Source organism: Geotrypetes seraphini, chromosome 1 (assembly GCF_902459505.1).
Source record: "Geotrypetes seraphini chromosome 1, aGeoSer1.1, whole genome shotgun sequence".
Lineage (NCBI taxonomy): Eukaryota > Metazoa > Chordata > Amphibia > Gymnophiona > Dermophiidae > Geotrypetes > Geotrypetes seraphini.
The window spans coordinates 107,483,720-107,509,828 of NC_047084.1; the positions used below are offsets into that span (position 1 = coordinate 107,483,720).

General features: G+C 41.7%; 1 protein-coding gene across 1 annotated transcript in view; it reads left to right on the forward strand.

The window, feature by feature from the left end:
- Positions 1-26,109, forward strand: part of DNAI1 (dynein axonemal intermediate chain 1) — a 394,766-nt gene that overhangs the window by 236,915 nt on the left and 131,742 nt on the right. Inside the window, exons 13-14 of the mRNA XM_033935572.1 lie at positions 5,594-5,841; positions 22,075-22,164. Coding sequence (XP_033791463.1) covers positions 5,594-5,841; positions 22,075-22,164 — 338 coding nt within the window. The remainder of the gene's footprint in view (positions 1-5,593; positions 5,842-22,074; positions 22,165-26,109) is intronic.

Consider the following 26,109-nt stretch of genomic DNA (forward strand, 5'->3'; position numbering starts at 1 on the left):
TTTTATTTTCAATATAGTGATTGAAATGTGTCAGTTTTGAGAATTTATATCTGCTTTGTATATTGTGTGCATATGAAAAATGAATGGAAAAAAAATTACATTAGAATTAGTAAAGGGGTGGGTTCTGGGGAAGAGCTTGGGGGGGTCTAGGGTGGAGTTTGGGAGGTCTGTGGTTGGGGGTACTCAGTTGATATTTGTTAGACTTCCCTGCTGGCTCACCGTACTGGCATTTCAGGGTCTGTTTGGAGGGCCTCTGCACATGCGTGGATGTCAGCATGATGATGTCATGCATGCGCATGATGTCATCACGGCGACATCCACGCAATTCTGGGTGCCTCGAGCCGTGGCCACTACCTTTAGTGTGCCCCGGCTCGAAAAAGTTGAGAGCCACTGCTCTAGGGTATACATATTCAGGGCTTCCAGTCTCTCCTCATACGTCTTTTGGCGCAAACCTCCTACCATTTTGTCGCCTTCCTCTGACCACTTCAAATCTTCTTATATCCTTTGCCAGATATGGTCTCCAAAACTGAACACAATACTCTAAGGGCTCCTTTTACTGAGCTGTGATAGCGTTTTTAGCGCACGCAGAATTTGAGCATTCGCTAAACCTGCGCTACATGGCTAGAACTAACACCAGCTCAATGCTGCCGTTAGCGTCTAGCACGCAGGGCAATTCAGCGCGCGCTAAAACCGCTATCGCAGCCTAGTAAAAGGAGCATCAACACCTTCTTTCTTCTACTGGCTATGCCACTTTCTATACAGCCCAGCATCCTTCTGGTAAAAGCCACCACCTTGTCATACTGTCTCTTTGCCTTTAGATCTTCAGACACTATCATCCCAAGGTCCCTCTCCCCATCTGTGCATATCAGCCTCTCACCCCCGACCACATATGGCTCCTTCCGATTTCTAATCCCCAAATGCATTACTCTGCACTTCTTTGCATTGAATTTTAGTTGCCAGATATTAGACCATTCCTCTAACTTTTGCAGATTCTTTTTCATGTTTTCCACTTCCTCCTTGGTGATCCACTCTGTTACAAATCTTGGTATCATCCGCAAAAAGGCAAACTTTTCCTTCTAACCCTTTGGCAATGTCGCTCACAAACATATTGAACAGGATCGGCCCCAGCACTGATCCCTGAGGGACTCCATTACTCACCTTTTCCTCCTTTGAGTGAATTCCATTAATCATCACCCTCTGTCATCTGTCCATCAACCAGCTTCTAATCCAGTTCACCACTTTGGGTCCTATCGTCAGACTCACCTAAAGACCAGGGTCTGTAAATACTTCTTATTACTCTAATCAGTACCCTAAATGGAACTGACAGGGGACTCTATACCACTGAAAGGCCTCACCAAAACACACATTGCAGTCACTCAAACACAAGTGGACAAAACACCAAAGCATACATGAAAAAGAAGTGGAGAAAAAGCCTCAGTTCTGCTTCATAAGGCAAAAAAATCCACTTCATTAAGATAACCACTTGCACATGTGAACTTACAAAAAGGTGAAAAAAGCACTATAACAGCCTGTAGAGTGCCACCATGTCATTCAGCACACCAGGAAAAAGTTCCAAACTGTGATACTGTGGGTGAATAAGTACTTCAGCACATTTCTTTTTCTTGTATGTTTTGGTGTTTTGTCCACTTGTGTTTGAGTGACTGCAATGTGTGTTTTGGTGAGGCCTTTCAGAGGTGTAGAGTCCCCTGTCAGTTCCATATAAGGTATTGATTAAAGTAATAAGAAGTCCTAACGTCAGCCCATCAAGTTTGTTGACGAACCTTCTATGAGGAACCGTGTCAAAGGTTTTGCTGAAATTACATCTAGCATATGCCCTTGATACAATTCTCTGGTCATCCAATCAAAAAATTCAATTTAATAAGAATAATTTAAATATTAGGTTTATTACATAATATTTAAAATATTATAGAATATTAATTTGTAATGAATTGTTATACTTAATGTAGTATATGAGAGTTAATCAAGTGTGTATTTTTAAGTTCATATGAGTTTATCTGCTACACTTGTTGTAACATGCAAAAATGAATAAAGAATTTAAAACGAAAAAATTCAATCAGATTTGTTTGGCATGATTTACCTTTAGTAAAACTATGTTGCCTTGGATCCTGTAACCCGTTTGATTCTAGAAATTTCATCATCCTTTCTTTCAGCAACGCTTCCATTATTTATCCAATAACTGAAGTGAGGCTTTCCAGCCTGTAGTTTCCCACTTCATCTCTGCAACCACTTTTGTGAATAGGGACCACATTCACTTTTCTCCAGTCTCCAGGAACCACTCCCTTCTCCAAAGATTTGTTGAACAAATCTTTAATAGAACCTGCCAGAACCTCTCTGAGCTCCCTAAATATCCTGGGATGGATCCCGTCCGGTCCCATCGCTTTGTCCACCTTCAATTTTTCAAAATGTTCATAAAAACTTTCTTCCGTGAACGACACGGTATCTATTCCATTTTCGTGTGTAACTTTATCAGACAATCTCAGGCCTTCTCCAGGATCTTCTTCCGTGAACACAGAACAGAAGTATTTGTTTAACACATTTACTTTTTCCTCATCACTCTCCACATATCGATGCATATCATCTTTTAGTCTTCCAATTCCATTTTACATCTTCTTCCTTTCACTACTATATCTGAAAAAAATTTTGTCGCCCTTTTTTACATTTCTAGCTATCTGCTCTTCGGCTTGTGCTCTCTCTTGGCTTCTTTCAATTTCATCTGGTAGTCCTTTCTTGGGTTTTTTTTTTTTAATATTTCATGAACGTCAGCTCTTTTGCCTTTTTCTCTACCACAAGTTTTTATTTATCTTCCTCATAAAGGTTAGTAGCCATTTTTATTAAGAGCATAAGAACATAAGATTTGCTGCTACTGGGTCAGCCCAGTGGTTCATCGTGCCCAGCAGTCTGCTTACGCGGTGGCCCTTAGGTCAAACACCAGTGCCCTATTTGAGTCTAGCCTTACCTGCATTTGTTCTGGTCCAGCAGGAACTTATCTTACCTTTTCTTGAATCCCTGAAGGGGGCTTTCCCCTATAACAGCCTCTGGAGGAGCATTCCAGTGTTCTAGCACTCTCTGGGTGAAGAAGAACTTCCTTACGTTTGTACGAAATCTATCCTCTTTTAACTTTAGTGAGTGCCCTCTCATTCTCTTCACAATCTCTCTTTCTCTACCCTTCACTATCAATTCCCTTCACTATCTTGAATGTTTTGATCATGTCCCCTCTCAGTCTCCACTTTTCAAGGGAAAAGAGGCCCAGTTTCTCTAGCCTCTCATTGTAAAGCAACTACTTCAGTCCCTTAACCATTTTTGTCGCTCTTCTCTGGACCCTTTCGAGTAGTACTGTGTCCTTTTTCATGTACAGCGACCAGTGTTGGACGCAGTATTCCAGGTGGGGGCGTACCATGGCCCAGTACAGCGGCATGATAACCTTCTCAGATCTGTTTGTGATCCCCTTCTTAAACATTGCTAGCTTTCTGTTTGCCCTTTTCGTCCTAGTATGCCAAATACAGATGGTCAGGTTCCAATATATATGTTTTTATTGCTTTCCTAAAGTTCAGGAGTCCTTTAAGGTATCTGATTTGTGGAGGTAGATGGTTTCAAGTTTTATTTTAGTTTGATGAATTGCTTATTTAGTTTTACTAAGCGAGATACAACATTATTTTAAAATAAAAGCATATATTTAAACATTTTGTTTAAAATTTAAAATAATGGGTTAGACCGACAGACTTACAGACTAATCAATACACAAGGTAAATAGGGACAGAACTACAATTCAATATTTTAAAGTACAGAAAAAAACCATAAAAGGAAAGAACATTTTGGCAGGAAATGGGAGTAGGATAGTGTTTGGCATTCTGTAGTTGAAGGGAATGGGCTGGGGATGTTTGTAGGCATATTTCTTCCTGGGAGTGAAGTGGTCTGGTTGGTACGTAAGGAGTGAGTTTGGTTGACTTGTAGCCTGGCACCATGTTGTTCAGGGATTTGTGTGCTAGCATCCAGCCTATAAAGATGCAGTATTTGGCTATGGGTAGTCAGTGCCTTGGATACAGGGTCTTGGGTGTAAAGAAAGGCTGTTATAGAAAGCAAAGCCACAAGATACCACCCTATGTGCTCTAAACCAAGAGAACATCTTTAAACCTACCAGAGACTTTTCCATTCTATGGACGTTCACAACAAAATTCAAATTTCTGACCAACTGACTTTCCTCCAAAATTCAAATTGGTGGGCTGCCCTGTTCCCAATCAGGTCAATGAACCCACTATTTCCAGAGTCACACTGCAGACTTCAGAGCATACCCTGAAGAAAGCTACAGCATGGTGGTTGAAACGTCGGTTTCTACCTGACAAGACACAACGAGACCTAGAAACCTGCAACAAGCACAATGCCAGCTGCGGAAACCCTGAGAGAACATGTAACCCATCTCCACGGGGAGAGCATCTTTAAACCGCTGGCATCTGGGTAATTTGAGTTTTGTTGTGAAAGTCCATAGACTGGAAAAAGTTATTTCACCTAAACCTAAATCCCGTTTTAGGCCTCTTAGAATGTCTAGTCAAGGACTGAGAATCTCCATGGCAACAATCCAGGAGGCTGTCCAAAGGTCAGATAGGTCAAACTGTACACGTCTGTTCTTACATCATTTGATTTTCTAATGTTTAAACCTCATAGTATTTATAAGTTTATAGAATATTTTCCTATTTGAATATCACACCTCATGCAGTCGGTCACCTTTAATTTTTTCTTGGATCCAAGACATACATACATACATACATTCATATTTCACATGTTCAATAATTATTAAAGCATATAGCGAAGATTTTAACATAACAGGTTTCCTTCTCTACCAGTAATGGAATGCAAGATGATATATCTTCATTACAACTAGACCAGAAGTCAGAGGCCCTCTACCAGTCTCTTAAACAAAGAAAGAGGCACAAGCACAGGAAACTGAAGTTTCTTCTAAGCTAAACAAAAGGAAGGAGGAAGAACTCCTAGAATTTTAAGTCTTTACCTCTATGCACTTAATCTTTCCTAAATCTTGCTCAACCAGCAAGTTATACAATTATATATACCTATTATTCCTATGATTTTCTTACTATTAATTCCCTTTTTTCCTCTCTCTCTATAATTTCCTCTCTATAATTATCCCTTTAAGAGTTTCTTTGTGTTCGTGTATATATAAATATACACACACTCTTTGTCCAGACCTGGAAAGGTCTCTGCCCCACCCTGTTTACACTAGATAGCGCCATCTCACCATGCGCAGAACACACCTCTTTCAATTCTGTACATGCCATGAGAATACATGTCGAAGCAGTAACTTTTGTAGAATTGCTGCTTACATGCACATAACTTTACATTGTAAATGGCGCTTAACTTTATAAAGGCAATTTTAGAATGGTTTAATTTCTCTCGGAGGAATGGTGTGGGGATGATCATGACTGGTGAGTTTATTGGACTGTTTGGGAGTAGGACACAAGGCTGAAAGTTGCCTAGAGCACCCAGTACTCTTGCACCAACTCTGATAACAGCAGCAGGGCCTCTTCATTGACGTTCACCCCTTGATTTTGTCTTTGTCTAGATGATTTTTTGAAGCAGACTAGAGGAATGTTGCTTTTGTACAGCATGAAGAACCCCTCCTTTCCAGAGTTCGCCTTTAGTACTGATTCTGGAATTATGTGCTTGGATATCCACCATGAGCATCCTTACATTTTGGCTGCTGGCTTCTATGATGGCAATGTGGCAATCTACAATTTGAAAAAGCCAAGCTCTCAAGCAAACTATAAGAGTGCATCCAGCACAGGCAAACACACAGACCCTGTGTGGCAGGTCAGTGGCTAATCATTTGAAGTTCTGTCATATATTAAAACAGTGTCTCTCAAACTTTTACTAAACCACGATAGTGGTTTATTAGCGCAGGGAGCTGTGCTGAATACTCCACGCTGCTCCTGACGCTCACAGGAACTCTGTGAGCATCAGGAGCCGCGTGGAGCATTCAGCATGGCTCCCTACGCTAATAACTGCTATCGCGGTTTAGTAAAAATGTTTTTTTAAAATTTCAGTCTTAGTAGCTTGCCAGTCCACAAATTAATTCTTTTATTTCTGCCGGTTCATGGGTGTAAAAAGGTTGAAAAACCCTGTCTTAGAATACTTGTTACATATGTTTCCTCTAAGCTGAGCACATTTAGAACATGCCACCCTCATGAGAAAAAATTTGTTCATACCTAACCAATCACTTAGAGCAGTGTTTCTCAACTTCTTCAAGCCAAGTACCCCGCCTAAGCTCTGCCCCGTCCTGCCTAAGCTCCACCTCTGACCCCACCTCCATAATAGTACTAATTGTAATGCTATTTCTTCCATTCATTTTTCATATACACACTAAACAGAGCAAATGTTTTTCGTGGCACATCATAATTGAAATTATAAAATTGCAAAACCAACAAAAAATTTAAAAGTGAGAGTTATTGATTTAAAGTTCTTTAAGCTATGTATGGATAATTGCAACAATGGTGAAATTAAAGTAGATAGAATAGAATTGCTAATCAACACGATGGATGTGCTTATTTTTGAGTGCAAATTAGCTGAAAATGTGGCTTGATAGTCAACAAGCAAACATGCATTTCATCATCCACCATCTGCAGTTCTTTTTTTTTTTAAATTTAATTTCTATCAGAGCTGAAAATCAAGTTCACAAAGATAAGAAGATTCAAACAGTAACAAAGCCTTGATTACTTTGTTGCTCAAGTTAGGATAACTACTGCATAAAAAATAAAATTACTCGCTGTTAGTTTTCAAGGACCCATCATGTCGAAGAATGATGCTTGTTTGGGCGGTTGTATCCTTACGCACACAGACACTCACAACATACACAGACTCTTACGTACATGACGTACATGTCATCTATTCTAGTGTATACTTATGAAGGGAATTTTTATATAATTCTTTATTGATTTTCCATACTTCAAAAGTGCAATACATGAATATATAACACATAAAATATCAATTTATTGCAAAAACTTTTTATTGGTCCAAAGCACAATCAAAAAACCACCAGACACAAAAAATAACAGAGACCACATTTTGATACCATAAAACCCTCCCCCCCCACCCAAAAAGAACAAAATTTAAAAAAAAAGTAAGAATAATGAAAGGCATAAAGCAGTAGAAGAGAACTTAGCACACACCATACTAAAAGGAACCACACAATCAAACATTCAATACATTGCTACGAGCATACCCGGTCAAAGAGGCCCAGAAAGACTCCTAAGTAATTTGTAATTTCTGGCCCTTCACAGAGTCCAAATCAGTAACATCACAACATTCCATCCGCAATTGAGAAATCATCAAGGATCTCCATTGGGCCAAAGTAGGAGGATGAACATCCAGCCAATGAACTAAAATAGCTTTTTTCCCAAACAATAAGGCCCGCTTCAACAAAAAACGTAAGCCTCTCGGAACTGGATGCGTCAAGGCCGAAGTCGTGAAGAGCATCTTTGGATGAGGCAAGCAACAAGTATTCCAAAGTTGAGCAATGTGATGATGTAGAATCTTCCAAAAACGCAAAATAACAGGACAAAGATAAAACATATGTCCCAAAGTTGCGTTTAGTCCCCCACATTTAGGACAGCAAGAATCCTGACGAAGCACAGCTCGATATGCTCTGGCAGGTGAAATATAAACCCTCATAAGCAATTTATATTGCAATTCAAGTAAAGAAATAGAAACCCAGAACTGCCTAAAAGACTTCAACGTGCAATTCTGCAGAAATAATAGTCCCCAGATCAACAGACCAACGCTCACTCAAAGAAACAAAATCATAACCAGGGGACTCTTCCAAAAAAAATTTATGGTAGAATCGCAAAGGAATCATAGATTGGGCCTCCAAACAAAAAGCTTCCATCAAAGAATAAAATATCAATTTAATCACATCCACTTACAATTATATATATAACCACTCATTTTCTCCCCCACCCCCCCACTCAATGATTATACAATAAAACATAGCAACATTTATTTGCCCATGAACCTTACCCTCTTCATTTTAATAATATCTTCCCACCCTTCCTCCCACCCCCAAGTGTAACTACTCTAGGGTCAAATTAGGACAGAAATATCCCCCCCCCCCCACACACCCTATTTTGGATGTGTATGAAAGTAAACAAAACCTGACTTATAATCAGCGACCTGCTTAGAGAAGTAACATACGATGCCAACGGACCCCAAACCAATTGAAAAAGAATACTGTGCCCCAGACTTTCTGCATTCATTTTCTTATATCCATAGCTGGAGCACAGATTAGCCCACCAAAAAGAGAAATTCAGACGATCATAGTTTTTCTAGTTTGGGGTTATCATCTGCATGGCTATCCCATGAAGGGAATTTTTAAAAATAAAGTACAATTCTGGAATCTTTCTTGGCACACCCAGAATCTCTTTGGGGCACACAGTTTGAGAGACACTGTAATGAAACTGATCTGAATTTCTGCTGAGTGGTAAAGAATGGTGGTTAATGGAAGCCCATAAGAATAAATATGAGCAATGACAGGTTCTGAAAATGTTGAAGGCGTTTTTTCTTTCTTAGCTTCTTTTTCAGATTCTAATGACTAAAGATGACTAATTTAGGCAAATGAAAAATACTGGACCAGAGTGCCCAAAAAGTGCCTAGCTTAGCTCCATGCCTTCCTGTACTCTGCTTTCTCTCCTCCTTCTTTGAGGACTTCCTCCTATACTGACTGGGTATACCTTGAGGAACATTCCTGAGTAAAACCTGGGCTTCAGTATCATTTTGTTCTTCAATTTTTTCTTCCAGGTTATGAATTATTTTAAATTTTATTCCATTGTTTTTACCCCTAGTCTTTTTATTTTATTAATGGTTCCTCCCTTCTATTCCTTTTTACATATTACTTTAATTCATTTAGATATCATTTACCTAGATGGTGCTCCTATCTATGAAATATTCTACATACTTCTCTCCTCGCCACTCCTTCCTGCCCTCCACTGTCCTCCCTATCCTCTTCTAACCCCTTCCTCTGTAATGTCGCCTACAGCTTGTATAGGTATGTGCGACACACAAATGGAAGAAATAAATAAATAAATGAATTCCTGTTGATGTTTGGAGGACCATGGGAAAAGGGTAGGAGTAGAGGAGTGGCTTAGTGATTAGAGCAGCTGCCTCAGCACCCTGAGGTTGTGAGTTCAATTCCCACTGTAGCTCCTTGTGATTCTGGGCAAGTCAATTAATACTTCATTGCCCCAGGTACGAAAAAAGTACCTCGCTAAAAAATATGTAAACTGCCTGGAGACGGGGACAAAATGTGAGGTTATTAAATTTGCTGATGACACCAAACTCTGTGGCAGGGTTAGAACCACGGAAGACTGCGAAGACCTACAAAGGGACCTAACGAGACTGGAAGAGTGGGCAAAAAAGTGGCAAATGAGTTTTAATATAGAGAAATGCAAGGTTATGAATGTAGGGAAAAAGAACCCAATGTTCAGCTACAAAATGGGGGGATCGTGGTTAGGGGTGAGCAACCTTGAAAGGGACCTGGGGGTGATGGTGGACACAACATTGAAAGCATCGTCACAGTGTGCGATAGCAGCGAAGAAAGCGAACAGAATGTTGGGTATCATTAAAAAGGGTATCACGACCAGGACGAAGGAAGTCATCCTGCCGCTGTATCGTGCAATGGTGCGCCCGCACCTGGAGTACTGTGTCCAGTACTGGTCGCCGTACCTCAAGAAAGACAGGGCAGTACTTGAGGGGGTCCAGAGAAGAGCGACTAAATTGATAAAAGGTATGGAAAACTTTTCATACGCTGACAGGTTGAAAATGCTGGGGCTTTTCTCCCTAGAGAAGAGGAGACATGATAGAAACCTTCAAAATCCTGAAGGGCATAGAGAAGGTAGACAGGGACAGATTCTTTAGACTGTGGGGAACCACAAGTACTAGGGGTCACTCGGAGAAATTGAAAGGGTTTAGAACAAACGCTAGGAAGTTCTTTTTTACCCAGAGGGTGGTGGACACATGGAACGCGCTTCCAGAGGTTGTGATAAACCAGAGGTTCCTAAAGGATGAGGGGATTGAGGGGTACAAATAGAAGCAGAGGTAAGTTATAGAAATGGTCAGGAACCACTTCGCAGGTCATAGACCTGATGGGCTGCCGCGGGAGCGGACCGCTGGGCGAGATGGAGCTCTGGTCTGACCCAGTGGAGGCAACTTCTTATGTTCTTCTTATCCACAGAATTGTATCTTCTCATAGAATTATTATGGCTTCTTTCTGATGTAAATGGCCTTGAACTAAATGGTATTAGAGAGATTCAGAAATCCTATATTAGACTAGATTAGATTAGAATGCACTAAACCCCCCCCCCTCCCACCCCCTTTTATAAAACAGGTTTAGGACAAATGCTAGGAAGTTCTTTTTTACCCAGAGGGTGGTGGACACATGGAACGCGCTTCTGGAGGTTGTGATAGGCCAGAGCACATTACGGGGGTTCAAGGAAGGTTTGGATAAGTTCCTGAAAGATAAGGGGATTGAGGGGTACAGATAGAAGCAGAGGTAGGTTATATAAATGTTCAGGAACCACTTCACAGGTCATAGACCTGATGGGCCGCCGCGGGAGCGGACCGCTGGGCGCAACGGACCTCTGGTCTGACCCAGCGGAGGCAACTTCTTATGTTCTTACTTTTATTGTCTAAACCACACAGAAGAAAAACAGTATAAGAACATCAGAATTGCCATTCTGGGACAGAACGAAGGTTCATCAAGCCCAGCATCCTGTTTCCAACAGTGGCCAACCCAGGTCCCAAGTACCTAGCTAGATCCCAAGTAATAAAACAGATTCTATGCTGATTACCTAGCAATAAGCAGTGATTTTCCTGAGCCATCTCAATAATGGCCTATGGACTTCTCTTTTAGGAAATGATCCAAACATTTTTTTAAACCCTGCTAAGCTAACTGATTTCACCACATTCTCCAGCAATGAATTCCAGAGCTTAATTGCATGTTGTATGAAGAAATAGTTTCTCCGCTTTGTTTTAAATTTACTACTTAGAAGCTTCATCGCATGTCCCCTAGTCCTAATATTTTTGGAAAGAGTGCACAAGCAATTCACATCTACCCTTTCCAAGCTCCATTCCCTTACCTTTACCTTGGGAAGAAGAATTTAAGGAGGATGACTAGCTCACTTGGCATGTCCTACTCATATAGCTTTCAGATGAGATTTCCTTTCTCTTTTTCTAGTTCTCAGACCAGCTCAGGAATGATCAAACAGGACAGTGTATTTCTTAACCAGCTGCTTGGCCTCCTCGTTGCATACTTGGTATCTACACAACAGATAGTCCTGTTAGGGACTTGATGGCATGTTGAATATTCCGATTTGTGCTTAATAGATGCTTCAAAAGTATAATGTCACACTTATAGTATATATTATATCTCTCTTATTTGAATTTCAGTGCTGTTGATAAGTATATTTTCGAAACCATTTCATGGTAGATTTATTATTAAGTTTCCATTTACTGATTTTAACTCTACCTCATTCATTGTATTTCTATATTTGGTCTTTCTATTACTGTTATGCTGTTAAAACTGTACGTTTTATGTTGAATTATATACTTTCTGTACACCACCTTGGGTGAATCTCTTCAAAAAGGTGGTTAATAAATCTCAAGAAATAAGTAGAACAAATGAAACTGTTAACAAAGAGTGCAGTCGGGAGGGCCAGAACAATAGTATAATTCTTATCACATGTATCGTTCAGCATTCACAGATACACCTGCAGGAAGTAAGACATAGGCCTAGATTCTTTGACTGGCGCAGATTTTTTAGGTGCCAGTAGGCACCCAAACTTATCCCCCCCCCCCCCCCTTTTTTTTTTTTAATAATACCACGCTAGTATTTTTCATGTTGACTGCAGCAGTAACAGCTCTGACACGGAGCTGTTACTGCTGTGGCTGCTTCTACAAACCATTCTACTGTTCGAACGTTTTTGACCGAGTTTCAAGACACCTACCAGTGCCTAAAAACTGGCACCGGATTCGCGCCAATGTAGGTGCTTTAGGCCGCCTAACGCCACTATGGACATGGCTAATGCTGTAAGTGGCATTAGGCGACCTAAAACGCCTACATAGGCGCAAATTCACGGCAAAGATAGGCACCGGAAATGTAGGCCCGGAAAACCCTGGCCTATATTTCTGGTGCCTGTATTTCACGGAGACGTGATTCTCTATAGGGTGCTGTCACGTGAATGACATGTGACCGGCCGCTTATATCGGCACCCTATAGAGAATCCAGGATAGTTTCTAAGTTTAAAGCAGCGGATCAACTGCAAGGAATAAGGCCTAATGTGAGTATCTTGAAGGAAGCAGCTTGTAAGTGCAGAAAAGAGGCCATGTGTGATATAGGTAGGTTTAAGCTTTAAAACTGTCCTCAAAGAGGTGCTTTTTTAAGGCTGAATTTGAATCTGGAAAGAGAGGGGGTGGGGCGTATCTATTCTGAGAGACTATCCCAGCTATTTGGAGTGCCAAGCAAGAAGGCACAGGATCAATGTTTAGCAATGGATGAGAAGAGCAGGGATAACAAATGAAATTTGAGAAATGAGGGAAGAGAGGCAGCGAGCTGACCGTTACAATCAAAGCGGCTTACATATTTTAGACAGGTACTTGTTTTGTATTTGGGACAATGACGTGTTAAGGGACTTGCCCAGAGCCATAAGGACCTCAGGGGGCCGAGGCAGCTGCTCTATCACCACTAGGCCACTCCTCTACTCCATTAAAATGTAAAATGATTCTTTGCTAGTAAAGAGACACTTTTGGGATAAAGTAAAATTCATAACTTTCTTATTGTGAAAAGAGCCACAAAGACAAGATAGTTATTTGAATTGTAGGACTGTGTTTGGCATTTGGGGTTGCCTTTCACTTTCCTTGGAATTGTTATATTGAATATATGGGATTTATTTATATGTTTTAATAATCACTTTTAAATGTCGCCTTTCTGGATCAATTAAAGTAACTCACAGAGATTATGCAGTAATGATATCATAGTACTTAAAATAAACTCTAGAATACCATTATTCTCTACCTATCTTTGTAGGTAGGTGGGATGCAAACATTTTTATAAATAAATACAGAAATGAAATGCACTTGGTCGGCAGCTTGGATTGTGGAAACATGCACATAAATGAATGTATTTTGGAATCTATGTGTGTACTTTGCAAACTCGGTCGCTCTACATGCCAACATGCAAAGTACGCTGTATATTAGAAGAGGCCATTTGCATTTGTAAATCAGTGGTTTCAGATTACTGGTACAGTCATTGATTCTATCCACCCTGGATTACTGTAACATCATTTATTTGAGGATACCTAAAAAAAACGTGAGAAAATTGAGAATAGTTCAAAACACGGCCGTCCGCTTACCGTATTTTCACGTAGATAACGTGCACCCGTGTAAAACGCACACACGGGTATAGCGCGCGGGAAACACAAATTTATGTTAAAAAAATTTAATATAGCGCGCACACGCGTATACCACGCATGCTAAAACCTCCTCCCGCCTACTCCGAACCGGCATCCTCCCCCCCCCCGCTTGCTTACCCGCGTTTAACAACTTTTTTTTTTCAATCCGATCCGGCATCCCCCCTGCGAACCGGCATCCTCCCCCCCGCTCGTGTCACCCCCCCCTTCCCCCGCGATCCTACATCCCCCCAGCAACAAACATCTCTTACCCGATTGGGCACCGGCACCAATGCACAGGACGTGCCAGTGCCAGTGCCCGAAGATCCTCCCTCGTTTGTTTGGGCTGGGCTGGGCTGGGCTGGGCGGTGCGGTGCAGGAGAGATCCTCCTTCTTCCTGCGCCGGGCTGGACTAGGCTTTGAGCATTTGCGCATGCTCAAAGCCTTCTGGTCTCGCTTTCTCCGAGATAGAGAGCGAGACCAGAAGGCTTTGAGCATGCGCAAATGCTCAAAGCCTAGTCCAGCCCAGCGCAGGAAGAAGGAGGATCTCTCCTGCACCGCCCAGCCCAGCCCAAACAAACAAGGGAGGATCTTCGGGCACTGGCACTGGCACGTCCTGTGCATTGGTGCTGGGGCCGGTGCCCAATCGGGTAAGAGATGTTTGGTGCTGGGAGGATGTAGGATCGCGGGGGAGGGGGGATGCCGGTTCGCAGGGGGGATGCCGATCGGATTGAAAAAAAAAAGTTGTAAAACGCGCTCATGCGTATAACGTGCAAGGTTATGCACGGTTTGTAAAATCGTGTATAACGCGCGCGTTATATGCGTGAAAATACGGTAATATTCGGACTAAAGAAAAGTGATCATGTTAGTCCCTTCTACAGACTGTTGCACTGGTTACCAATTGAGGCACGAATTCTATTCAAATTCTCCTGCTTTTGCTACAAACTAATCTGGGGAATAGCCCCCAACTACCTTCTACCTCACTTCGAATTCTACTCCTCCACTAGGTCTACCAGAAACCGCACCTTCTTTGCATACCCGAAAATCACAGGCTGCAGATATCGAACCTTCCTAGACAGAACATTCAAGTTTCAAGCTGGTAGACAGCAAACTTGGCTAGGCTACTTCATTGATGTCGCTAGGTTGACCTACAGTGTCTTCCGGAAAGAATTAAAGACCACCTTATTTAAGAAATTCATGTCCTAGCCAGACTCTCTCCCCATGATCAAAGCTTCCACACCTCACCCGAATTCTTTAAGTTCAAGTTCAAGTTTACCTTTATTTGATGAATCGCTTATCACAGTACCTAAGCGATGTACAATTAAAAACCATCAGGGTGTGGTAATACATTTAGTTTCTAATAATCAAATAATAGACAGACATACATTTAGTTTATAAAAATCACTTTTAAAAAAACGACAAAGATTGACGAACATGAAGGGGTGGGAAGAAAGGGAAGAAGTTACAATTTTGTTATTTATAAAGGTTTAAACATTCAAGGGTAGAGCACATTAGGTAGACATGGGTTAAGATGGAATAGAAGAGAATTGAAAACTTAAAAAGACTATGTTTTATAGATCAAATGCGTCCTGAAATAAATATGTTTTTAAAATTTTCTTAAACGCAACAAGGTCTTTTTCGATTTTGATAAAATTTGGAAGGGAGTTCCACAGTGTGGGCGCTTTTACAGAGAATATATCATTGCGTCTGGTGCCTATAATTCTTAATGAAGGGACTGAAAGCAAATTTAAAGAAGAAGATCTTAAGGAACGAGCAGATTTGTATGGGATAATTAATTTTGCAATAAATTGGGGTTCGTTGAAGCATAATGTTTTGTAAACCAAAAATAATATTTTAAAGGTAATTCGGTGGGTTATAGGAAGCCAGTGAGATTTAATGAGTAAGGGGGTGACATGATCGAATTTCTTCGCATTGAATATTAATTTTACTGCTGTATTTTGGATGATTTGGAGACGTCTATTTTCTTTTTGAGTTATATTAATAAAGAGAGCATTGCAATAGTCCAGTTTGGAAATAATAAGAGAGTGAATTAAAATATTAAGTGATTTAGCTTCCAGAAAAGTAGAAATTGAGCGTAAGAGACGTAATCTGTTGAAACAGGATTTAACTATTGCGCTGATGTGGTCATGAAAAGATAGATCAACATCTATTATTACGCCGAGGATTTTCAACTTAGATACTGATTCTAGTGGAATGTTGTCAAGAATGAATGGTGTTTTTTGAAATATGTCTCCTTTCCAGTTGAAAAGCATGGTTTTTGTTTTTTGGGTATTTAAAGCCAGTTTGTTATTATTTAACCAGGTTTTTATTTTTTCTAATTTATCAGTGATAGTTTTTATTTCTTCGGTGTTTTCTGGATTGAGAGGGTGCAATAGTTGAATATCATCAGCGTATGAAAATGTTGTGAATCCTAGAGACTGTGACATGGTGATAAGTGGGGATAAGAAAATGTTAAATAGTAGAGGGGATAATATTGATCCTTGTGGAACTCCGGAAGATAAAGGAAAGTTTTCAGAATAGGACTCATTAAATTTGACTCTCGAGATTCGGTTTGAAAGAAAGGATGTTAACCACTGTAAGACTTGGCCATCAATCCCTAGTGATTGCAGACGATTAAGGAGAATTTCATGATCTATGGTATCGAAGGCTGCGGATAGATCTAAAGAAAAAAGTGCTACGGATTTATGATGGTCAAGAAAGTAATGAATGTTTGTAACTAGACCAATCATAGAGTATTCTGTGTTGTGATATTTTCGGAAACCTGTTTGGTTGGGGTGTAATGCATTAGTGGATTCGATGAATTCCGAAAGCTGTTCAAAAACCAATTTTTCTGTCAATTTCATTAGGAATGGTAAGTTTGAAATGGGGCGATAGTTAGATGAGTCATCTGGACTGGATTTGAAGTTTTTTAGGATTGGTGTAATAATAGAGGATTTCCAAGTGGTGGGAACAGTAGAAGAAGAAAGGCTTTTTTGTATAAGTGATAGAATAAATGGACCAAAATAAGAAAAATATTTCTTTAAATAGAACGGCGGAATAAGTTCAGTAGGAGTGCTTTTTAAGTTAATTGATTTAAGATGTCTTTCAATGTCGTTTATAGTTGGAGTTCTAAAATTTAAGCATTTGGCTGTTGGTATGAGGTTATCTGTGGTTAAGTTTTCACAAACAGAAGAGGTAGATGTGATGGTCGAGAAAGTTTGTCTTATTTTTGATATCTTTTGGCAGAAATAGTCTGCAAGTTCTTGTGATGTTAGTATCGATTTTTGCATTGATGTGGTTTTATTTTTTTTTTCCGGATTAACCGATTTTAGAATATTAAAGAGAACAGAAGAATTTTTGGTCTTTTGGATTTTGTTGTTATAGTAAAATTTTTTTGCTTGTGAAATTTCACTTTTATAATAAAGAGAAATGTCCTTAAATTTTTGTAAATTAATGGGTGTTTTAGCAGAGCGCCATTTTCTTTCTGCAGCACGAAGTTGAGTTTTTATTAAAGAGAGCTTTTTAGAGTACCACGGGTTTTTTTTTTGTGCTGTTGACTACTGTTTTTGTAATTAAAGGTGTTTTAGTGTTTAGTATGGATTCTAGATGAGAGTTCCAGTAATGGAGTTGGTCGTCGATAGATTCAAATGAAGGAATAATAATAGAAGGGCTAAATATGGGTGAGATATCTGAACTTTCTAATTGAGAGAAATCTCTGTATGAGATTGTTTTGGCTTGGGAGAAATGGTTTAATATCTTTTGATGAGGGAGATAGAGGTTTAAAGAGATTAAACAGTGATCAGACCAGGGAATAGAAAGAATATTGGGAGTAGAATGGGGTAAAGAATGAGAAGCCGGGATTAAAATCATATCTAATGTATGTTTGGCTTGATGGGTAGGTTCGTGTATCAGTGTTTGTAGGTCTAAATCTTTGAATAAATTGATGGTATCCAAGGTTTGTGGGTTATTGTGATTATCGAAATGAATATTAAAGTCACCCAGTATAATTGGACAGTTAGCTGCTGAGCAAAATTCAAAGAGTAGATTATGAAGCAATGATAATTTAGAGTAATCCATTGGAGGGGGAATATATAGCAGAAGAAAGTCAGTTTTATTTACTGTATTTATTTTGAAATGTAGGTATTCGATAGTGGAGTTGATAATTGATTGGTCCTGAAGTTTAATTAGATTTTTTTGAAAGATAATGGCTAGTCCACCGCCTTTTCGTTTATGGCGATGGTTCCAAATAAAATCGTAGTTAGGGGGACAGCAAAAGGAAAGATAGGCTTCATCTCCGTCAGATAACCATGTTTCGGTTATACAAAGGATGTGAAAATTTTGTTGAAGAATGGTATCTTTGATGAGGTGATGTTTAGTTTTAAGTGATCTTGTATTAATTAAGCCTAATTTTAAGTTAAGAGACTTGGTATGGGGGAATGATTGGGCCGATTGAGTAGATTGTGGTGTTAAGTCAGTAGAGCGAGGAGAGAAGGTAGAAATAGGTAGGAGTGAGGAAGGGATTGATCTGAGGGGTTTATAGAGAATGGGTCTATTATTTAGTTGAACTTGAATTTGTTGTGGATCCATATCTAAGAATTTTTTATTATAACTGGGATAATTTAGAACGAATGAAGATAAGAAACAAAAGAAAAGAAAAATCAAAGCGATGTGAGTGATATGAGTGAGAGTGAAAGTTGGCCTTCTGAAAGGGATACTCGAAAGATAATTTTTGGCGGTGCCCTCGGGAGGCGACCGAAGGAGCGAACAAAGGAGCAGGTCCTGCTCCTTTTGTGCGCTCCTTCGGCGCGCGCCTTTGCGGCGTGCGCCGCAAAGGGTCTTGTTAAATAGGACATGCGCTGACCTGATTGGGGGGAGGAGTCCGGCGGGCCTCAATATAGGTACCCTTTATTCTCTGTCTGCTATAATGTCCTCCTCACAATTGTACCCAGCTTCTCGCTGGTGCCCGATCATTTTCAATGTAATATGAAAACAAGTTAATTCTTATTCTGTAACCTATGTATATTTTTCTTCTAACCAATTTGCATCTTGTAATCATTGACCGCTCAATGTCCTCTTATCTATCTATACATTGTAATTCGCTGACTGTACAGCTATTCTTCATTGTGAACCACCTAGACGTCGCAAGACTATGGCGGTATAGAAAAATAAAGTTATTATTATTATATTATTCATGAAAATAGCTTATAAAATTACTCATAGTAACATAGTAGATGACGGCAGATAAAGACCCGAATGGTGCATCCAGTCTGATTCAATTTAAATTTTTTTTTCTTAGCTATTTCTGGGCAAGAATCCAAAGCTCTACCCGGTATTGTGCTTGGGTTCCAACTGCCGAAATCTCCGTTAAAACCTACTCCAGCCCATCTACACCCTCCCAGCCACTGAAGCCCTCCCCAGCCCATCTTCCCCCAAATGGCCATATACAGACACAGACCGTACAAGCCTGCCCAGTACTGGCCTTAGTTCAATATTTAATATTATTTTCTGATTCTAGATCCTCTGTGTTTATCTCACGCTTCTTTGAACTCAGTCACCGTTTTCCTCTCCACCACCTCTCTCGGGAGCGCATTCCAGGCATCCACCACCCTCTCTGTAAAGTAGAATTTCCTAACATTGCCTTTGAATCTACCACCCCTCAACCTCAAATTATGTCCTCTGGTTTTACCATTTTCCTTTCTCTGGAAAAGATTTTGTTCTACGTTAATACCCTTCAAGTATTTGAACGTCTGAATCATATCTCCTCAGTCCCTCCTTTCCTCTAGGGTATACATATTCAGGGCTTCTAGTGTCTCTTCATACGTCTTCTGGCGCAAGCCTCCTATCATTTTCGTCACCCTCCTCTGGACCGCCTCAAGTCTTCTTACATCCTTCGCCAGATATGGTCTCCAAAACTGAACACAATACTCCAAGTGGGGCCTTACCAATGACCTGTACAGGGGCATCAACACCTTCTTCCTTCTACTGACTACGCCTCTCTTTATACAGCCCAGCATCCTTCTGGCAGCAGCCACTGCCTTGTCACACTGTTTTTTCGCCTTTAGATCTTCGGACACTATCACCCCAAGGTCCCTCTCCCCGTCCGTGCATATCAGCTTCTCACCTCCCAGCATATACGGTTCCTTCCGATTATTAACAAATATATAGTACAGGGACTCCATGGAGCATTCACAGGTAAAAATAAACCTCCCCAATATTCAGCCCTATTGAATCAGTCAGCAAAGGCCGCTGACCGCTTAAATAGCATTTAGTCGGCTATCCACGAATATTCAGCAGGATATTTGCAGTTAGTGCTTACTGGCTAATCAGCTATACCGTGTGATATAGCTGGTTAGTGCTGATATCACACTGGGTGTAGCGGTTTTATAGGGCCAGATAAATAGTACTCTTATCTGTACCCTCGGTCCAGATGTCTAGAGACTATCCCCATCATCTCATCCCACCTGACGCCCAAAAAAGCCAATACCCACTCCCTGAACCCCAAAATCAGCCTTTTAAACGTACATTCAATCAAAAATAGCTGCCAAGTCGAGAACCAATATTCCAATAGAAGTAGGTCCTGCATCATACTGTCGGGTAAAGTGCTCTTACTTACTATGATGCATAGTTTGGCGTCATCGGCGAATAATGTGATTTTACCTTGAAGCCCCTGAGTCAGATCTCCTACGAATATGTTGAAAAGGATCAGGCCCAAGACCGAACCCTGCGGCACTCCACTGATCACCTCTGATGTTTTGGAAGGGGTACCGTTTACCACCATTCTCTGAAGTCTACCGCTTAGCCAATCATTGACCCATGCAGTCAATGTTTCTCCCAGACCCATAGATTTCATCTTGCTCAATAACCTGCGGTGTGGGACGCTATCAAAAGCTTTACTGAAGTCTAAGTACACGACGTCGAGGGACTCCCCCACATCCAGCTTCTTTGTTACCCAGTCAAAGAAGCTAATTAGATTGGATTGGCAGGTCTTTCTCTTGGTAAATCCATGTTGGTGGGGATCCCGTAGAGTCTCCTCATCCAGGATCGTATCTAATTTATGCTTAATTAGTGTTTCCATGAGTTTACTCACAATGGAGGTGAGACTCACCGGCCTGTAATTCGCAGTCTCTGTCCTGCAGCCCTTTTTGTGGCGTGGGATGACATTAGCTGTTTTCCAGTCCAAGGGGACTCTTCCTGTATTCAGGGAAAGATTGAAGAGCACGGATAAAGGCTCTGCCAGGACATCACGCAACTCTCTAAGCACCCTGGGGTGTATATTGTCCGGCCCAATGGCTTTGTTCACTTTGAATCTTGATAATTTGCAGTAGACGCTGCTGGGTGTAAACTCAAAATTCCAAAACAGGTCTTCCGAGCTTTGCCCTGCTTGCAGCTGTGGGCCGGACCCTGGTGCCTCGCAGGTAAAGACTGAGCAGAAGTATTCATTTAGTAGTTCGGCTTTATCGGAATCCGATTCTGCATAATTCCCGTCTGCTTTCCTGAGGCGTACTATCCCATCTGTGTTTCTTTTTCTATCACTGATGTACCTAAAGAAGGATTTATCCCCCTTCTTGATGTCCTTTGCTAGATTCTCTTCTATACGAAGCTTGGCCTCTCTGACTGCCGTTTTGACAGCTTTAACCCCAAAATGCTTCTACAAACTCAGACTAATTTGCTCGATAACATCCGTCCTTGAGCTCCCCTCCAATCACATTCTGATTCACTCCCTGATCATTTCACACATTGATTACTACAATTCATTATATCATGGCATAACACAAAAAGAAATCCGCAGACTACAAATGATTCAAAATACTGCCATTAAACTCATACACAAGGCAAAGAAATATGACCACGTCACCCCTCCACTCAGTGAAGCTCACTGATTACCAGAATTGCATCAAACGACATACAAGATACTCTTACTTGCCTTCAAAATTAAACTCACCCACACCCCAGCCTTCCTAGACAAATATCTTATTCCCTATGCCACCTCACGGGCCTTAAGATTTACTAACCAGAATTTACTGACTTTCCCCCCAATTAAGGAGCTCTTCTATACTCGCAATACCATAAGCAGTGAGTGCGGAATATCAACTGAACCTGTTAAGTTCTGGTGGACAAAAATGAAACTGGAAATTCAATGCCAATTGACGGATATGGCACAGCGCGGCATTGGATTTCTGGGTTCAGCACTGGCAGTGGGTTTTAAATATGCTGCCATAGGCTGAATATCGGTCCCAAAATATTTTTCAGGTTTCTTAAATACAAGTAAGTCAGCAGAAATCTAGCAAGACCTTTTGTTCTGTTGTGGGTGTATTATTTTCTGACTTCAGTACTTTCTTTTGATAAAATGTTAAGTAGAAGCTGAGTAATTATAGCAAAGGAGAGTCATTTGTATAGTGTTGTAGACAACTACCTAATTGATTTCAAGATAATCCTCATGATACTAGATGTTCAATGAGACTCAAACACAAGCTAAGACTGTAAACTGTACAATTTAGAAAACTAATTTATTTTAAAATATAAATCATTGGTTTTGCAACAGGACATTACATATGAAAGCATTCCTTTATTCCTACTGAGCTTTGCATGCATCTCTTTGTATGTTTTTCAGGTGAGATGGCAGAAAAACGACATGGACAATAATTTGAACTTTTACTCGGTCTCCTCAGATGGGCGAGTGGTATCATGGACTTTAATTAAGGTAAGCATTAAAAACATATAACTGTCTGCATCCTTACAAATGCAGATTATTCTCCTGCGGAATTTAAATATTGAGGGGCCAATACTCAGCCAGCAGCACTGAGGCCCAGATTCTATAAATGGAGCCTTTGTCAGCGGCCACCAATTACGTGTTAATCACGTGAAGGCACAACGGAGGAGCCGTGAGGATAAGATGTCAATAATTCAGCCACAGGTATACAGTTCAAAGTACGCCAAGTTCATCCAGGACCTCTCTCCCTCCTTTCACTCAGTCCCATGTTCCTGGGTCTCCACTCAATAACACCCAGAAATGCAAAGAGTGAAACATAGCAAATGACAGCAGATAAAGATCATAAGAATATAAGAATAGCCTTACTGGATCAGACCAAAGATCCATCAAGCCCAGTAGCCCATCCTCATGGTGGCCAATCCATGTCCCTAATACCTGGCCAAAACCCAAAGAGTAGCAACATTCCAGCATCTCAAAGAATAGCAAAGTTCCGGAACCCAAATGAGAGCAACATTCCAGAGCTGAGATTGTGATGTCATAATGCCTCATTCCACCAATGCCTAAGAGCAAACCTCATCAGTGAAGTTACAATGGCTTGGTTATTTTATACTGAGCTCACGTAAGAACACAAAAACAGCCATACTGGGTCAGACCAATGGTCATCTACCCAGTAGCCTGTTCTCACTGTGGCCAATCCTGGTCACTAGTACTTGGCCAAAACCCAAGGAGTAGCAACAGTCCATCATCTCAAAGAATAGCAAGATTCTGGAACCCCAATGAGAGCAACATTCTAGAGCTGAGATTGTGATGTCATAATACCTCATTCCACAGTGTCTCAGAGCCAATCTCATCAGTGATGTTACAATGGTTTCATTGTCCTATACTTGGTTCACGTAAGAACATAAGAATAGCCATACTGGGTCAAGCCCAGTAGCCCGTTCTCACGGTGGCCAATCCAGGTCCCTAGTACCTGGCCAAAACCCAAAGAGTAGCAACATTCCATGCTACCGATTCCCTTTCTCCTGGCCTTTTCTGCTACTTCTTATTTGTATAGCCCCTAAATTTGGTATTTTTACATATATCTTATAAGTGTGCAGTCCACCCATGCCTCCCTTGCAGTTATGCACAAAAGCACTTTATCACTATCCTATAGACCAGGGGTGCCCACACTTTTTGGGCTTGCGAGCTACTTTTTAAATGACCAAGTCAAAATGATCTACCAACAATAAAATTTAAAAAAACCACAAAGCACACTGTATGCATAGAAAATGTTAATCATCATTCCTATTCCAGGGTTTTTCAAAGAGGTCAAAGCAGATGACTCTAAGCACTATCACCTCAGTAACAACCATACAAAAATAGACAAATATACCCCCTCCCTTTTTACTAAACCACGATAGCAGTTTTTAGCGCAGGGAGCTGCGCTGAATGCCCAGCGCTGCTCTCGACACTCATAGGCTCCCTGCGCTAAAAACCTCTATTGCGGTTTAGTAAAAGGGGACCTTAGTGTAAAATATAGACAGCAGATATAAATTCAGACACATTTTGATCACTAAATTTAAAATAAAATCATTTTCCCTACCTTATCTGGTGATTTCATGAGTCTCTGGTTGCACTTTCTTCTTCTGACTGTGCATACAATCTTTCTTCCCTTCTTTTAGCCTGTATGCTTCCTCTCCTCCAGACCTCATTCCTTCCCCCCAACTTTTCCTTCCTCTTCCCTGCCCTTTCTTTCTCTCTGCCTCCCTTTCATTTTTTCTGTTTCTCTTCTTTTCTTCTGTATCCCTGCCTGCCCTTTTTCTTTCTTTCTCCCTGCCCTCCCCCAAGCCACTGCCACTGCCATTACCATCGGGGACCAGGACCCAAACACCACCAATAACAGGCCCCAAGCTCTCCCTGCTTCGGCCAACCAGCATTCCTCTCCCCGACGTCAATTCTGCCGTTGGGAAGAGGAAGGCTGATCAGCCGAAGATCGTGATCAACCTATTGGGGGAAATGCTGCCGGGTCCTGCCTTCGCGGAAACAGAAAGTAGGCAGGACCCGGCAGGAAGAAGAACAAATGCTTCACTAACCTGTCTCCCACATTAGCCCGTAGCGAACGCTTGCTTCAGGGCTCTCAACATGTGCGTGCCGGCTTCCCTTCTCCCCCCCCTCCCCGGACATAACTTCCGGTTTCAGAGGGAAGAGAAGAGAAGCCGGCACGCACACGTTAGAGCCCGGAGCATAAGTTCGCTAGGGGCTGAAATCTCCAAGCCGGTTTTTTTGGGGTTTTTTTAATGTTCAGCAGCGGCAGATGACAGCTGGGCGGACCACCCAGCTAAAAGGCCCTAGGGAGAACACTGGAGAGGAAGGCTGATCTGCCCGTAGATCAGGACGGCAACACGAGTGCGATCGACTCAAGTTGCCTTCCTGAGCTACTGGTCGATCGCGATCGACGTGTTGGGCACCCCTGCTATACTCTAACACCTATGTGTACTTATGCATGTAACTGCCATCTACCCCCATTTTGGCATTTAACTTCTGTTTTAGTGCCAAACATTGCGCACTAAATTAGCATTTTACATGTGGCGCACTGTGTAGAATTAGGACAGATTCTATAAACGGGCGTCCAGATTGTAGATGTCCCGATGTAGCGTCCTACCGCTGTCAAGCAACCCTGTCAAACAACCAATCATAATACATGGGGTTTTTTTTTAAAAACTCAGAGGCTGGCAAAATGCTGGCCTACATTTCAAATAGAAATGGTTGCTGAGCTGATCGCGGCAAGGGAATCCCCCTGCTGAGATCAACTGAGTGGCTACAGCAGGGAACCCCCCCCCCCACCATGAAGTCCCTCGGCAGGAAGGATGGCCACTCCAAAATTTTGGGTCTTATCCTTCCCAGTGCATTCTGGGATGCACCGGGGAGAGACCTAAAGCCCTAATTGGCTCAGATGCCTAAGGCCCCTCCCATGAGAGGGGTCTTAAATAACAGGCCAATCAAAGTCTTTGGCCACTCCTACCTCATCCTATGGGAGTGGCCTTAGGTATCTGAGCCAATCAGGGCCTTAGGCACCTCCCTGATGCATCCCAGAATGAACCAGGAAGGGGAATGCCCACCATTTCAAAAGGCGGGCTTGCCAGCTGGAGGATATAAGCATCCCTCTGGCCGGACTTTTTCTGGAAAAGTACAAAGGTGTGTGGGAGGGGGGTTTAGGGGTGTCTATAGGTTTGGGGGTGCAGTGAGTTCTATAGATGTGAAGGAGGTCTGGAGGGGAATTGTTGCCAGTTGGGGGGGAGGTTGGGGAGTTCTGAATGGGTGGTGACAGGAGGGTGTGGGCATTCCTCCTTCCCGGCTGCTTCTTGAGGTGTTCAGGGGTTTGGTGGTAGGAGGGAGTGTGCATCCCACCTGCCTGGCTGCTTTGGGAGGGGGCAGAAATGACTGGGCATCCCTCCTGCTGGGGTACTTAGGTGGCAGGGGGGTTGGGAAGTTCCAGGGGGTCCGGCAGGAGGGAGTGGATATTCCTCCTGCCGGCCGATTTTACAAGAGAGGAGGGGGAGGTTCCCTGCTACAGCCGCTGAGCTGATCATGGCAGGGGGATTCTCATGCCGTGTTCAGATCAGTAGCCACTTAAGCTCACTCAAAGCCACTTCCGGGAGAGCCTAACCTAGCCTTGGGTGAGCTCAAGTATCCCGAGACATGTCCCTCAACTGCAACAAACGCCTACAGTGTAAGCGGCCTGCCTCGGGTTGTTTTTTTTTTTAAAAAGGTGCAACCCAATTGGCTGCCAGACAGCAGTAGGACACCTACCGCTGACTAAAATTTTTGTAGCTTCGCCATACCCACTTTACACTAAAACATCACTGTGCATCTATGAAGATATTGGGTCTAACATTGGACCAGAGTCTAACCATGAAAGACCAGGTGGACTCCTTAGTTAAAAAGGGTTTTTTTACT